The sequence below is a fragment of the Rhinatrema bivittatum genome, chromosome 3 (assembly GCF_901001135.1).
Source record: "Rhinatrema bivittatum chromosome 3, aRhiBiv1.1, whole genome shotgun sequence".
In the NCBI taxonomy this organism is placed as follows: Eukaryota; Metazoa; Chordata; class Amphibia; order Gymnophiona; family Rhinatrematidae; genus Rhinatrema; species Rhinatrema bivittatum.
This window is the reverse complement of record NC_042617.1, coordinates 230,625,082-230,641,552: the sequence shown is the minus strand read 5'-3', so window position 1 is coordinate 230,641,552 and position 16,471 is coordinate 230,625,082. Positions and strand designations below refer to the sequence as shown.

General features: G+C 48.3%; 1 protein-coding gene across 21 annotated transcripts in view; it reads left to right on the top strand.

Annotated features, from left to right (window-relative positions):
- AFDN (afadin, adherens junction formation factor) overlaps nucleotides 1-16,471 on the top strand; it is a 1,391,435-nt gene that overhangs the window by 1,025,209 nt on the left and 349,755 nt on the right. For all 21 annotated transcript variants that reach the window (XM_029594302.1, XM_029594301.1, XM_029594288.1 and 18 more), the window contains 2 exons: nucleotides 2,876-3,070; nucleotides 3,602-3,690. In XM_029594302.1, the coding sequence (XP_029450162.1) occupies nucleotides 2,876-3,070; nucleotides 3,602-3,690 (284 nt within the window). The remainder of the gene's footprint in view (nucleotides 1-2,875; nucleotides 3,071-3,601; nucleotides 3,691-16,471) is intronic.

Below are 16,471 nucleotides of genomic sequence, written 5' to 3'. Positions count from 1 at the left end.
CCTGCAAGATGGGCTTCAGAAGGGTCTCTCCCTCAGCTCCATCAAAGTTCAGGTGGCTGCACTGTCTTGCTATGGTCCCAGGAGGGATGGCAAGACCATTGCCACGCATCCAGATGTGTCTCGCTTCCTGAAAGGAGTTAAGCACATTCGTCCGCCACTGAAGTGGCCAGTGCCTTTGTGGAACCTCAACCTTGTTTTGGATTTCATCGCGGGATCCACCTTCAGACCCCTTCGGGGCCTGTCTCTCCGTTCTCTAACCTTGAAGATGGTGTTCTTATTGGCGGTGTGTTCAGCACGCCGCGTCTCAGAGCTACAAGCACACTCCTGCCGTGATCCCTTTCTCAGAATCACTCCAGAGGCTATCCATCTTCGCACGGTTCCCTCCTTTCTACCTAAAGTGGTCTCACAATTTCATCTTAACCAAACTATATCCTTGCCTACCATGGCGGGTTTGAAGAAATCTGAAGAAGGGCGTTTGCTACGCCATCTCGACATAGGCAGAATACTGCCCAGATATCTGGAAATGACACAAGAAGTACGAAAGACGGACCATCTGTTCGTCCTGCACAGCGGGAAACGACAAGGGGAAGCGGCCTCTCGGCCCACCATCGCCCGCTGGATTAAAGAAGTCATCAGAGCAGCTTACGTGGAGGCCGGGAAGTCTCCGCCTCTACAAGTCAAGGCTCATTCTACTAGAGCACAAGCAGCATCTTGGACAGAATCCAGGATGCTGTCGCCTGCAGAAATCTGTAAAGCGGCGATGTGGTCCTCCCTCCATACCTTCTCCAGGTTCTACCGTCTGGATGTCCAGGCCAGGGAGGACACAGCATTTGCGAGGGTGGTCCTACATGGTCCTCAGGCAGCCTCCCGCCCAGGCTGGGAGTAAAGTTTTTGTACATCCCATTTGTTCTGAGTCCATCTGGCTACATGACAGGAAATGTTGAGATTACTTACCTGATAATCTCCTTTTCCTTAGTGTAGACAGATGGACTCAGCATCCCGCCCAGCTGCCTGTGTACATGGGTTTCACCGATTCAAGGTAAGCCATGTCATCTGTTTCCATAAGAGTGTACACTCTACCAGGTGTCAACGCCTTCCGGTTGGGAATGCTGGCGGTCTCCAGCTACTATCAATCGGTCAGGGGAATCCTGTTTCACTTTTCACTGAGCGTCAGTACACACATCCATAACAGCTTTTGCAAGGAAGATTACTAAGTTGCTACGCTTCCTGTGGGGGTATATATACACCCGTGCTGACGTCAGATCTGTCTCCAACTGCTAGAACGAGCATACTGTACCCATTTGTTCTGAGTCCATCTGTCTACACTAAGGAAAACGAGATTATCAGGTAAGTAATCTCAACATTAATGAGCATCTCAGCAGCAGAAAGAAGATAAAAGGCTTACTGAGAGTGGTGGGCAATAGAACCTGGGAAAAAGAGAGCCAGCTGAGCACACTGTATTACCCGCAAATGGACGTGGGTTGTAGAGGTGCAAACTAATCCCCTTATGCAATAAGGGGATTAGCACCTCTACAACCCTCCTCCAACATGGAGTGAAACTAATAGCGCTCATCACATGCAAATGCATGTGAATGAACCTATTAGCTATTCACTCCCGATGCAAGAAAAAAATGTGCGTCCAGGACATTTTTGCGATAAGAACATGCCATGCTGGGTCAGACCAAGGGTCCTTCAAGCCCAGCATCCTGTTTCCAACAGTGGCCAATCCAGGCCATAAGAATATGACAAGTACCCAAAAACTAAGTCTATTCCATGTTACTGTTGCTAGTAATAGCCCGGAGCAGGCATTGATTGCTGAGTGCTCCTTAAACTAGTACAGAAAAGCAGAAAAAACTAAAGTAAACTAACTTAAACAAAAAACTGGCAGTCGGGTAAAGGAATCGGACGCTCAACTGACAAGCGTCCGTTTCCTGAACCCCTGGCTGTGTGGCGTTTAGGAAAACAGACGCCAATAAACTTGGCGTCTGTTTACCTTACAGGCGAATGGCCGATGCCGATCAGGCTCTCATTAGCAAGGAGGCGCTAGGGGCTTTACAAACTGCAACCTTGCACTTTCTGGCATTTGTTTTAGAACTTAAATACCATGTCAATATGGTAACCCTGCTGACTATAGAAGGCTAAGGTGTGAACTTGCCCTTGATCTGCTTTCAGAAGTTGAATAATGTGTGATCATTTTTTGAAGTCCTTTAGCTAATGCAGCAAAACTGATGCATTTCTACTATTTCTCCATAGGGATACCCCATTGCTGTGACTATCATTATATTTAATATATGCTCACAATAATCCTGTTTATTATGACCATGCTAACCATAGAAAATAGTTTTCCCTAGTCCTTTTTATCCAGGCTGTCTATGAAAGGAAATGTCACCGTTGATGCCAAAGCTGATCTCCATGTTCATCCATACTAGAGATGTGAATCGTTTTTTGTGTTTGTGTCGTTCTTCGGCCACTGCAGGAAATGTCATTTTTTTGTGGTTCGGATCTTTTTTTTTCGTGAAAAATCGTTTTTTGAGTTAGTGCGCGCTAACTCCAGTTAGCGCGCACTAACAAAAACTGCGCACTAACTCCCATTAGTGCGCACTAACTCCCATTAGTGCGCACTAATCCGAAAAATGAATTTTCGTGAAAAAAACGGGAAAATCCCGATCGTTTTTTGGGCTCCCCGAAACATGCCTAATTGGACAATTTCGTTGAAATTTTCCAATTCGGCAAAAACGAATGCACATCTCTAATCCATACTACTGTGAACTTGAGCACTAAGAATTAATGACTATACCCATAACTACTGTACTGGAATGGATATCTTCACCTGTGTGATCATATTGTATCATTTAATTGTTCCCAACTTCCTTAGTTTCAGACCGGCGTGTTTCAGGTAAACCTAGACCAAAGAGCGAAGGTTTTGAGCTGTATAATAACACTGCTCAGAATGGGTCACCTGAGAACCCTCAACTGCCTTGGACAGAATATAATGAGCCAAAGAAATTATCTGGGGATGATCGGCTTATGAAGAATCGAGCAGATCACCGCTCCAGCCCAAATGTTGCAAGTACGCATAACTTCAGTGGTTCATTACATTTCAATTAAAGTATAAAAACTTTAACAAAATCACACAGCAAATATCAAATACTTGGTTCACAGCCAAATTAATTATTCTGAGATGAGACATAAATACTCATGATTTGATTAATAAACTAGATGTTACAATATGTTATAGTTTCTACGTTCTTTGTTCAATAAGCAGTTATATCACAAAAGTTGAAAAAATATAATGATTATGGCCTGAAAGTAGATAATATAAAGAAAGAGTTGAATTGGGATGATGAAAACAAACTTAACTTTACTTGTGAGAATTATTTTTTTTGCATGCTCAGAGTTCAAGTAAGACTATTTTTGTAGGTGATATATAGTCACATTACGTCTTTCTTTACTAGCAGAGTTGTGGTAATCAATCAGATGGATTGATTTAGATTATTTTTTAAGTCCATAAAACACTGTTAAGGTTGTCAGGTTAATTGAACAAAGACAATCTGTTTCTATTAATTTTGCTGAATGACACTTCTACTTGATTGTTTAACAGATCAGCCTCAGAGCCCTGGCGGAAAGAATGTCTATGCTGGACCTACCACCAAGATAACATCAGTCTCCACTGGAAATCTTTGTACAGAGGTTAGATATGTGGCAACTGATTTTTTTTCCAACTCCTCTCATTGTTTCTTTCAATTCGTGTACTTCTAGTCCTGCAGAGCAGTTGTAAAACCGATGGACGCTGCTCAGAGAAATTTAGAGACACGTATCATTTGAGCATTTTAGTGGTCTTTTGACTCCCTCACAATCCCATAGCATGTCACATTTTGGCTTATTTATGATCTGCATCCTTGGCATATACCATTATAGGCAGACCCGTCACCATCTGAACATAAGATTTGCCATGCTGGGTTGGACCAAAGGTCCATCAAACAACAGTTTGTAGCAGTGGCCAATCCAGGTCACAAGTATTTGGCAGGAATCCCAAAAGGTCAATAGATTCTATGCTGTTTATCCCAGGGATAAGCAGTGGATTTCCCCAAGTCCACTTTAATAATGGTTTATAGACTTTTCACCAAGGAACTAGTCCAAACCATTTTTAAGCGCAGCTACACTAACAGCTTTTACCACATTCTCTGGCAATGGATTCCGGAGGTTAAATTATGCATTGAGGAAAAACAAATTCTCCTGTATGTCTTAAATGTGTTTCCTAGTAACTTCATTGTGTTTCACCCTAGTCTTTTTACTTTTTTTTAAAGAGTAAACAACCAATTCTCCCAGGACAAGCAAGGATGGTAGTCCTCACAGATGGGTGACATCATCAGATGGAGCCCGTCCCGGAATACTTTTGTCAAAGTTTCTAGAATGTTGACTGGCACACTGAGCATGCCCAGCATGCCACTAACCCCATAGCCACATAGGGGGTCCCCCGTCAGTCTCCTTTTTTTCCATGGTGCTGTTGCCTCACGTGGAGCTCTGTTTTAAAATTTATTCCTCACGGAAGAATTCAACATTTTTTCTTTGATTTTTCCCCGCATCAGGGTCCCCCATCGTGAATAGTTTCCTCCGATGTTCGGTAGGTGGGGGTTTTTTTTCGTGTTCTTGCAGTCTGTTACCGAACGTCTACCCCCTGGTGACTGACTGCCACCAACCGCACACCCCTCTTTTTTTCAATGGTGAATGGTTTTAGGAAGTGCCCTGAGTGTTTGCGGGCTATGTCCATCATGGACCCATGATGTCCATCGGTGTCTCAGCTGACCCCCCCCAAAGGTCAGTGCACCCACCAAGACAAGATGGACCACTTGTTTCGTTCCAAGCAGTCTGCTCCATCAACTCCGGTACTGGGTACCAGAGATCATTCTGACTTGGGACCTTCACCTTCGGTGCCCCACTGTGATGATGGGGCAGGAGATCGCCCCTCACCGGCATTGGGACATTCGAAGGCTTCTGGATCGTCATCCTCTGCGCCAGAGAAGGACCGGGCCGAGCATCATGGAAAGCATCGACACCGGAGCAGCATCGACCTTGGCCGAACCTCCTCCGAAGAGGCCCCATCCTCTCCAAACCCGGGAGCCCAGGGCAATCCCCACAGATATTGATGCCGGGCCCCGAGCCTCTGCGGACCCCTGTAGATGCTCCAGTGACACCCAGCTGCCTCCTACGCCAGGGTCAGTCTTGTCCACACCCGCATTCAAAGAGGAGTTGGACCTCGTAGTTCAACAGGCAGTGCTAAATGCCCTTCGGGGTCTCCAGCAGCCACCGACACTGGCCCCCATACCGGCATCGGAACTGGTGTCCTCCATGTTGGCCCCTCTGCTGAAAAGGCTGGACGTACTGCTCGGTGCCTTACTGAGCCAGCCGTGCCAGCGGGCCCCCTGGTGCCCTGTCCACCACCAGTGCCTCCCCGTCTCGATCCCAATTCCGGGCTCCTCGGAGTATTGTTTCCCTGGTTTTGTTAAGTGCTACGCCCCAAAGTTAACTGTATATATCTGTTCCTTGTAAGGGCTCCGCCCAAAAGTTCTTGTTTATTGTGAACCGATGCGATGTGCGAACGGACATCGGTATAGAAGAGACATTAAATAAATAAATAAATAAATATACCAGTGTTCCTGTATGAAATACAGATCACATCGGTTTACATTGAAACAGAACATACATTTCGCCACGAGGCGGTACATGGAACAAGGTTACGGAACTTGGAAACAGGGTAAACTAGTTCAAAAATTAACATTGTAAAATTTAAGAACATAAAGAAAACATCTTAGCTAACAGGTCTCATTGAGAATCAAAATCATAAAATAAAGCATAACTGAAAATGTCATATGTGTCCTGCAGAAGGGATTAGATACAGTGTCAATTAGAATTATAGCACCTGGGGATTGCGATGGTGAGGAGCTTTTACTAGCTGAAGAGCCAGGTTTTAAGTTTCTTTTTGAAAGAAGAGTGGCAGAGCTCTAGACGGATGTCTGGCGGGAGCGCGTTCCATTGAACGGGGCCTGCTGAAGATATGGCACATTTATGAAACAAGGATTTTGTTGAGGGTACATAGAGAGTGCCTTTATATGCTCCTCTGATAGGTCTAGATGAAGAGTGAAGACGTAGTTGGGTACTTAGGTGGAATGGGGATATAATGTGAATGGATTTATGAATTGCTGTGAGCACTTTATAGAGAATCCTTTGCTTAATTGGCAGCCAGTGGAGGAGTTTAAGTATGGGGGTGATGTGATCTCTTTTATTTGTATTGGTAAGGATTCTGGCTGCAGAGTTTTGAACCATTTGGAGGGGTTTGGATGAAGTTGGGAGATCAAAAAGGAGCGAATTGCAATAGTCTATTTTTCATAGTATAATGGCTTGTAGAACCACCCGAAAATCATTGAAGTGAAGAAGTGGTTTCAGCTTTCTCAGGACTTGTAGCTTGTAGAAACAGTCTTTAGTGGTGGTGCTTATAACTTTTTTAAGGTTAAGCTGATTGTTTAGCATGACTCCTAAATCACGTACATGTGGTGAGTGATTTAATATAAGAGTGGTTGATATGAGTGGGTCAGCAGGGTTTAGCAGATTGTTGTTGACGTCTTGATTGATGAATAGGATCTCGGTTTTGTTGTTAAGAATGAGGCTAAGGCTGGCGAGAAGATGATTGATTTGTAGCAAGCAATTGTAAAAAAAAAAAAATGTAAAAAAAGTAGGAAGATGCGGCTCTATGCCCATCTCCATGGGTGATACCACCGTTGCCGGATCCCGTCCCCAGGCATCAGGCCTCCCGGTGCCCTCATGCTCTAGGTTTTGGCCTCCCTCCCTGACCCAGGCAGTTTAGTGGTGAGGAGGATGCCTCCTCTGAACATTCCTTGGCGGCCTCAGAGGACCTTCTGTCAGAGCCTTCTCTTCCAGATGAGAACCTACGCCTGCCTCCCAAGGACTTATCCTTCGCAAGCTTTGTGCGGGCGATGGCAGAAACCATCCCCTTCCAGCTCTTCACTGAAGAGGATGCCCGCCATAAAATGATGGAGGTCCTCCAATTCGTGGATGTCCCTAAGGAGGTGATGGCTGTCCCTGTACATGAGGTCCTCTTAGATCTCCTGTACCAGGCTTTCTATTGGGTTCGCTTTATCTTTTAGGAAACTACCTAAATGAAGTAGCTCGGTAAAGCCAAAAGGACCCACCCTCACTCCTCCGCCCCTCCGGGGAAGGATCACAGAGCCTTAGACACTCTGTCGAAGAGTTTTCCAAGGATCCATGTTTATTGCTCGGATAGCAGCATACCAGTTGTACATGAACCATTATAACTGGAACCTCTGGAAACAAATCTAGGAGTTTGCCAAGGGCCTACCACAACAGTTCCAGGAGGGCCTAGAATCCATCCTCCAAAAAGGATTGGAAGCCGGGAAACATGAAGTGAGGGCGGTCTATGACATCTTTGAGATGGCATCAAGGGTCTCAGCAGCAAGTATTAGTGCCAGACGCTGGGCCTGGCTAAAAGCCTCTGACCTTCACCCGGAGGTTCAGGAGAAACTAGCCAACCTCCCCGGTACAGGAGAAAACCTGTTCAGGGACAAAATCTGGGACGCAGTGGCCCAACTCGGGGATCACGATGAGACCCTACGTCAGTTATCTACTTCCACCTCTGACCCCTCTTCGGAAACCCGCAGGGTGCTACGTAGGAATTCCAGAAAGCAATTTTACAGGCAACGGAGTTACTGTCCTCTGGCCTCCCATCCTCATCCAGCTCGGGTTGCCCATCCACGTGCGCCTAGGGCTCAGCCAGCCCTTCAGCCTAGCCCTGCAGCTGGCTTTTGACTGGCACAGAGAGCAGCAGCCTCTAACCCCTGTGCCTGCACCGTCCAATCCACTGGTGGGAGGCCAACCCTGCCTATTCGCAAACAACTGGTTCCCAGTCACCACCAACCGATGAGTGTTGTCCATTATAGCACGGGGTTAAGGCATGAACCTTCTCAATGTTCCCCCAGACTCCCCACCCTCTCTGGCGCGGAGCCTCGTGGAACACGCAATGATCCTTGAGCTAGAACTCTCGGCCCTGCTATGGTCCAGAGCTGTAGAATCGGTTCCCCGGGCTGAGCGTGGCTGGGGGTTCTACTCCCGGTATTTTCTTGTTCCAAAGAAAACAGGTGGCCTCCATCCCATCCTCGACCTCCGGGCCTTAAACAAGTTCCTCCGGAGGGAGCGGTTCAAAATGGTATCCCTGGGTACCTTACTACTGCTTCTGCACCAAGGGGACTGGCTCTGCTCTCTCAACCTACAGGACACCTACACACACATTGCCATCTTTCCGCCTCATTGGAAATATCTGCACTTCGTAAGTAGGCTAGCAACACTTCCAGTCAGGGTTCTCCCCTTCGGGCTAGCCTCTGCACCCTGGGTCTTCACGAAGTGCATGGTAATGGTGGAAGCACATTTGCATCCGAGCGGGGTGTAATTTGTTCCCATATCTAGACGATTGGCTCATCAAGAGTTCTTCAAGGGAAGGAGCTCTTCAATCCCTGTACAGGATGATGAGACTCCTCCAATCGCTGAGATTCCTCGTAAACTACCTACAATCCCAGCTGTCTCCATCCCAGTGACTGAGCTTCATTGGGGCGGATCTGGACACCGTGGTAGCCAAGGCATTCCTTCCCAGCCAATGCATAGCAACCCTGGCTGGGCTAGCCAGGTCCATCCGACAGATGGCCTCTGCCCACCAGCTCCTGAAGCTACTGGGTCACATGGCCTCGTTGGTACAAGTCACCCCAATGGCCTGCCTGCCCATGAGGGTCACTCAGTGGACTCTTTGGTCTCAGTAGCACCAAACCTCACAAGAACTCTCTCACTGGTTCGGATAACCAAACCACTCCAGCTCTCCCTTATCTGGTGGGCGCAGGAATCCAACCTGAGCAAGGGACTTCCTTTTCAGCCCCCGACTGCTCAGGTGATCTTGACCACGGATCTCTCCAACCTAGGCTGGGGGGCCAATGTCAACGGCCTCCACACGCAAGGGGTGTGGTCGAAAGCTGAGGCGAGTTGCCAGGTAAACTTCCTGGAACTCCGGATGATGTGGTATGCACTCTACGCATTCCAGAACTGCCTGTCCAACAGGGTCGTCTTGATCCAGGTACACAACCAAGTGGCCATGTGGTACATGAACAAACAGGGGGGGCACAAGCTCTTACCTTCTCTGCCAAGAGGCAGCACCGATTTGGGCCTGGGCCCTGTCACGTTCCATGCTCCTGCGTGCAATCTACCTGGCAGGGACCGAGAATGTGGTGGAAGACCGCCTCAGTCTGACATTCTACCCCCACGAGTGGTCCCTGAACCCTTATGTAGTGTTCAGGATCTTCCTTCAGTGGGGTCAGCCAGAAGTGGATCTCTTTGCATCCTTGCAGAACCACAAGGTGGATCTATTCTTCTTCCTGCACAAGGAAGGAAAGGGACCAGAAATGGATGCCTTCGCCCACTCCTGGAGTGCGGGGCTCCTGTATGCATATCCTCCGATCCCGCTCATAGCCAAGACCTCTCATGAAGCTACAACAGGATTGAGGCACCATTATCCTCATAGCCCCACACTGGCCGCAACAGGTCTGGTTTCCAATCTTCCGTGACCTGTCAGTCCAGGAGCCCATCTGCCTGGGCACCTCACTCGACCTCATCACACAGAATCAGGGCAGGCTACGCCACCCGAACCTCCAATCATTGGTCCTCACGACCTGGATGTTGAAAGGCTAGTGCTGCAGTCCTTCAACGTTTTGGACAACATCTCAAGTCCTGGTAGCTTCGCGTAAGCCTTCCACACGAAAGTCCTACCAGGCGAAGTGGAAGATGAATAAATCCTTGTGTGTGGATCAGGGTCTTGACCCTTTCACTTGCCCAACACTTAGGTTTTTGGACTACCTATGGGGCCTCTCGGACTCTGGGCTACAGACTGCTTCAATCCGGGTACATCTGAGTGCTATCAGTGCCTACCACCGAGGAGTGGGCGACACTCCGATCTCTGTGCAGCCCTTAGTGGGGGCGCTTCATGAGAGGCTTACTTCAACTAAAGCCTCCACTACGACCTCCTGTTGTGTGGCCTGGGACCTCAACATAGTGCTGACGTGGCTCATGAGTCCTCCGAAAGAGCCCCTGTGCTTCTGTGAGTTGAAACATCTCACCTGGAAGGTCATCTTGCTAGTGGCAGTTACTTCTGCTCACAGAGTCAGTGAGCTGCAGGCCTTAGTCACCTATCCGACTTACACAAGGTATTGTGTACTCACCCTAAGTTCCTGCCTAAGGTTGTGACTGACTTTCACCTAAATCAGTCCATTGTGTTGTCCACCTTTTTCCCGAGGCCGCACTCTCACCCAGGTGCATGGGCCCGGCACACCTTAGACTGTAAGCATGCGCTTGCTTTTTATTTAGAGCGCATCGCAGCCCATAGGCAATCCACCCAACTCTGTCTCCTTTGACAAAAATGGAGTTGCGGTGGGCAAGCAGACCCTGTCTAATTGGTTGGTGGACTTTATTGCTTTCTGCTGTCAGCAAGCGGGCCTTCCACTCGGGGGGGGCAAGTGAAAGTACACTCAGTAAGGGCCATGGCAACGTCAGTAGCACACTTCCGGGCAGTCCCTATTGTCGAAATCTGTAAGGCTGTGACATAGAGTTCCCTCCACACCTTCGTAGCCTATTACTGTCTGGACAAGGATGGTCGACTGGACAGCATCTTTGGCCAGTCAGTCCTCCTCATCTTATTTCTGGTGTGAGAACCCAACTCTCCCTACCTAGGGCCCAGTATGCAGTTCAGTCTGCCCCATTGTTGCCAACAGCACCCCTGTTGTGCTTGGCATGTTAATGTGTGTCTGTTAGCCCAGTATGTTCCAGGAGCAGCCTGCAGCTTGGTATTCACCCATCTGTGAGGACTACCATCCTGCTTGTCCTGGGAGAAAGCAGAGTTGCTTACCTGTAACAGGTGTTCTCACAGGACAGCAGGATTTTAGTCCTCAGGAAACCTGCCCGCCACCCTGCGGAGTTGGGTTCCCCTACGTTTTATTCTTTTATTTTTTGCTTTGACACGAGATTGAAAGGAGACCCCCGTGTGGCTACATGGTTAGTGGCATGCTGGGCATACTCATTGTGCCAGTCAAAGTTCTAGAAACTTTGACAAAAGTGTTCCGTGACCATCATGGATCCGTATGATGTTTGCATCCTTTGCCTGGGGGCCTTGCACGATGTTTGAGTGTCACTCTGTGACCAGATGACCCCCAAGGGCCGTCACGAGCGCCTGGACAAAATAGGGAAACCTTTCGGTTCCAAAAAGTCCACTCCATCCACACCTGGAACAACTCGATACGCTCCCTCTTGCTGCTCCTCCGACTGCATCTTCAAAGGACTGAGGGAACGGCGATCAGTCTTCCATGATCTCGCCGGTTTCCAGGACATTGGGATCCTCTGCTTCTTTGGCACTGGGAAAGACTGGGCCAAGCATCATGGGAGATCCGAAGCATCGACACCGGTTGACCGTCGGCGCGCAGCTCCTGTTCCGTTGCGGTACCAGTGGCTGCCGTACCGCCACCGAAGAGACCCCGTGGCTTGGAGACCCCATCCTACGATATACTCAGGAGTCCCAGGCGTTCCCTTCCATCCCCACCTGTGATGCCTCATCCCGCTCCCTCTGTCCTGGCTTCACTGGACTTTCAGGAAGAGTTGGACCACAGAGTGCAGAATGTGGTGCTCAAAGCTCTGCAGAGAGTTGTTACCCCCACCACTGGCCCTCATATCGGTGCCGGAGCCTGTGCTGTCTATCTTGGTGCCCCTGGTCGAGCGTCTGGACGATCTTCTTGGTGCCTTCCCAACGCAACCAGTGTCCAAGGGACCTTCGGTTCTCCAGCGGCCACCAATGTCCCTCTCAGGAGTGATCCTATTATTGGATCCTCCGAGGAGTAAGACTAGGCTGTTGCCATTTTTCCAAGGCCTCAGTTCCCCGAGCCTTTGCTTGGGCCCTCTGGCCTACCCCGGTCCCCCCGTTACCAGGGGAACCATTGATTCCCATGATGCTTTCGGTGCCTTTGAAACCTTTGGAGCCCAGGGATAGGATTCTCCACAGGTCTTGCCCATGCCAGCTATGCAGTGGCCTTAGTGAGGAGGAAGGCCCTTATGACCCATGGGGGAATGATTCCTCGGGGTCTTCATCTGAATTCTCAAACGACCCCCTTTCCAAGCCTTCCGCTCCAGAGGAAAGGCGTAAGTCCCCCACCAGAGGACCTCTCCTTTGCGCGGTTCGTCAGGGTAATGGCTGAAGCTATTTCCTTCCAACTTCTCACTGAGGAGGATTCACGACATAAGATATTGGAAGTACTCCAGTTTGTCAGTGCTCCTAAGGAGATCATGGCGGTTCCCATCCACGACATCTTTAAAGATCTCCTTCGGATGTGGGAACACCCAATCTCCATATCTCCAGTTAATAGAAAGGTGGATGCCACCTATTTGGTACAGCAGACCTTGGGAATTGAGAGGCAGCACCTCCCTCACTAGTTGGTGGTCGTGGAATCCGTCCTCAAATAGGCCAAGCGCTCCCATACCCATGCCTCTGCCCCTCTGGGGTGAGAACATAGGGAGCTCAGTGCTCTGGGCAGAAAGGCCTTTCAGGGCGCTATGCTCATTGCCCATATTGCCGCCTGCCAGTTGTATATGATGACCCCAATATAACCGGAACCTGTGGAATCGGGTCCAGGACCTCGCAGAGAGCTTGCCGCAACATGAGTCACTCTCTGCCATCATCCTGCAGGGTCTAGAGGCTGGCAAACACGAGGTGAAATCAATCTACGATGTTTGTTAGTGTTATGGGAAAATAAACGGATTCTCTGAGCTGTAAAATATAATATTTCTTTGCCAGTGTTTACAATTGTGAGTTTGCAAATGTCACTTACTTGATCTGAGGTGAGAGTACTGGTTCCTGGGCAACTAGTTAGGAATTTGATTCCCACCCACCTTGTCTCAGTTTTTGATATATAGATTATCACCCCCATCATGAGAAAAGTCTTCTATATAAGTAAGTGAAATTTGCAAACTCACAATTGTAAACAAACTGGCAAACAAATAGTAACCTTGAAACTAGCAAATAGTTCTAATACTGCCAAAGAAATACTATCGTTACTAGTTAAGAGACTGTCTATTTTCCCACTACACTGACAATTCTAACATCAACAAGCAATTCTAATATTGGCAAACAAATACTAACCTCAAAACTAGCAGACAATAGAAACAGCCAGTAAAAATTTAACCCTTCATGACTTTTTTTTTTTAAATATTTCTCAGATTTAAGCGCTTCTTCCCAGCAAATCCAAACTTACCATCTAAAGATGAAGGTTACATTGCTCTTGTTTTTAATATCTTAACTAGATAAAATACCATTATAGATATTTTAGCCATAAAAATTGCAGAATAGAGTGCAGTTTATCAGTAATTTTCAAATTTAAAAGCACGTTATCACCCCAAGTTCCATAATCTGGAAAGCATAAATGTTTTCAAATATTTTTAGCATTAGAATTGTAAAAATAAATCATAAGATTAATTGGAAAAGATTTATGGGCCCTATGATTTTTGTTTTAGATCCTCACTTGCACTAAAATTGAAACATTTTAGGCAATGCTGAAGTTGGGCTCAGTCTGAGTATCTACTGCACTGCTATGCTCTGTCTTGTGACTATAATTTCTGTAGTTTTTTTTTTCTGGTCATTGATGGTCTGTGATTTATTTTTATTAAATTCAGGAAAGCACGTTTTTGAAATTGTACTTTACACAGTCCATTTGGTGCCCTTTAATCTAGCGTTCTTCTTCTACTGCAAAACGTAATTAGTGCATACAATATTAAAATTATAACTTTTGGAGTTCCATTCTTTTGTATAATGTGTTTCTCACAGGACAAGCAGGATGGTAGTCCTCACATATGGGTGACATCACAGGATGGAGCCCTGTACAGAAAAACTTTCTGTCAAAGTTTCTACAAAGCTTTGACTGAAACTGGCACACTGAGTGCACTGAGCATGCTCAGCCTGCAATTATCCCTGTGAACCACAGGTGTCTCCCTCAGTCTTCTTTTTTAAGCTCTGCAGTAAGCATAGCGGTTAGGAGCTCTGTGAGAAATTGTAACACTTTTTCCCAACGGAAACACTTAAACTTTTACTTCACAAACACTTTTCCCTGCACTGGTCTCCCTTCGCGTATGTTTATTTGATGCTCGGTGAGTACTGTGCCCTGTTTTTTCGGTCGGTTCCTGTCACCTCCCTGGCCTGCCAACCGACTGCTGCCTTCCCTCTCCCTATGTTTGTTAGCCACACATAGCCTGCGAGCATCCCTCTGTGACACTCTGCCTGGTTATTAGCGCTAGTGAGACAGGGACTTCCATGGTTTCCGTTGCCGCCAAGGCCCCTGTCAAGTTCAAGTCCTAAGATTTCCTCGGTACCCTCACACAGTCGATGCCCCCATCGCTACCGTCGGTACCCCTTTTAGACCGTCCTGGATTCTTCGATGCCATCGGTCCCTGCATCGTCCTATCAGTGCCATCCATGTTTTTCATCCATGCACTGATTTTTCCTTGGGTTTCATTGGTGCCATCATCACCTGGATGGATGCCATGGACCCACACTTTTGTGTCATAGGTGCCATCCATGCCCGGGTCGATGCCATCGTCGCCCAGGGCACTTCCATCTATGCCAGAGTCGTTTCCATCGATGCCATTGTTTATCATGGTCATCGATGCCCAGGACATTTCCATCGATGCCAGGATCGATTCCATCGATGGGCATTGATGCCAGGTTCGATTCCAGGGTCGTTGCCATCGGTGCCCCTGTCGGTGGCATCAATGCAGTCAACGTCCATGGCCATGCAGTCTATGCCCATGGCCTTGCCACCGATGCCGTCGGCGCCCGCTTCCATACATCGATGCCCTCGTTGTTTCCATCAGTGTCTTCGACATTCCTATTGATGGGGTCATAGACTCCGTCGATGCCGGTGTCATTTTTCCGATGTCAATGATGTTTTTTCCGATTATTTGATGCCACATCGTTTCCATAGATATCTACGCCGATGCCATCAGTGCTTCCGTCACTGTCATCCGTGCTCTGCCTGGGTCATCGACGGTTTTTTTTTTTCATATATATTTTTGACGATACCCTCGAGGCCGCTTCGGCCACCATCGACACCGTCAATACCGACATAGCACCTCCACGTAATGCCCTCGCCTAAACACAGTGCTCCATGCTTTGGGTTCTTATTAAAGCCCCGTATTAGCCTACAGCACTACATAGTGCCAGGAGCAGTGCAGGCATGCTGACATCCAAGACAGCGAGGGCATCCATCTCGGCGCTGGGGAAAGACCGGACCGGGCACCGTGGCACACATCGTCACCGACACGGTGACCGTTCGCCACCAACGCCATCCAGCACATCGGTGCTATCCTTCTCGGTGCTGGAGAACGCCCGGGCCGAGCAACATCACCACTGCCATCGCCACTGCTCCGCACAGTGCTGATAGTCCTTGGTGCTCCAGAAACACCGGAACGAGTTCCGAAGAATTCTGCACTGGCGTCATGAGACATCAAGCCGCTGCGAAGAGGGCTGGGTTCACGAACTGTTAATTGGCTCCCCTGTTCCCAAGGCGTGCCCCACAGACATCGGTGCGGGATTGTGGCCCTCCACAAAATTACTATGGTAGCGCCAGCCACGCTCAGCCTATCACCTCTATACCTACGCCACCATACCAGGCATCAGAGTTGAGACGGGCGTCTACTCCCTCGATGCTGGCTCCGTGGATTTCAGGAGTCAATCTTCACGGCTCGTCCTTCGGCGATCCACTTCGGACGGTACCCGCTTCTGCGGCTTCCCCATTAAGATGTGTTCTCTAATTCAGGCCACATGGTTCGAAAAGTTCTAGGTCATGTACCTTTCAAGAACTGTATTAGTGTCACATATCGCTATGTCAGCCACAATACTAAGAGAACCTCTCTATCATTTCTTTGGGATTGCATCAGGACATTCTCCCATTTTCAGCAATGGGGCTCTGTACTGATTAATACTCTGGCTTCTGGTTCCTAATTCAGAACCAGAGTTCCAGATGCTTTCGCTGATCTGCTAACACAAGATCCAGCAAGTATTACCTCAAGTGCAAATCCACCTCGAAGCCTGACGACAGGTCTCGATGTCTCCTTGTACAGCACACAGAAATGCGGGTAAGACTTTACCGCTAACGCTTCCGTGGGAGCTTACATGATATCCAGATTATATCAGCCCCTCCAGTTGGACACCTCCTGGTCTCCCAACTGGCCGGATATCAGAGCGGCCACCCCACTTTGTACCAAGGTTCCCGGTACACTGCCCCAGACGCTACAAAGCGCCAGGGGGGGAGGGGTTTGGGGAGTGTTAATTACACCTTTCTTAAAACAGAAAGTAGTTACTCTCTACCCA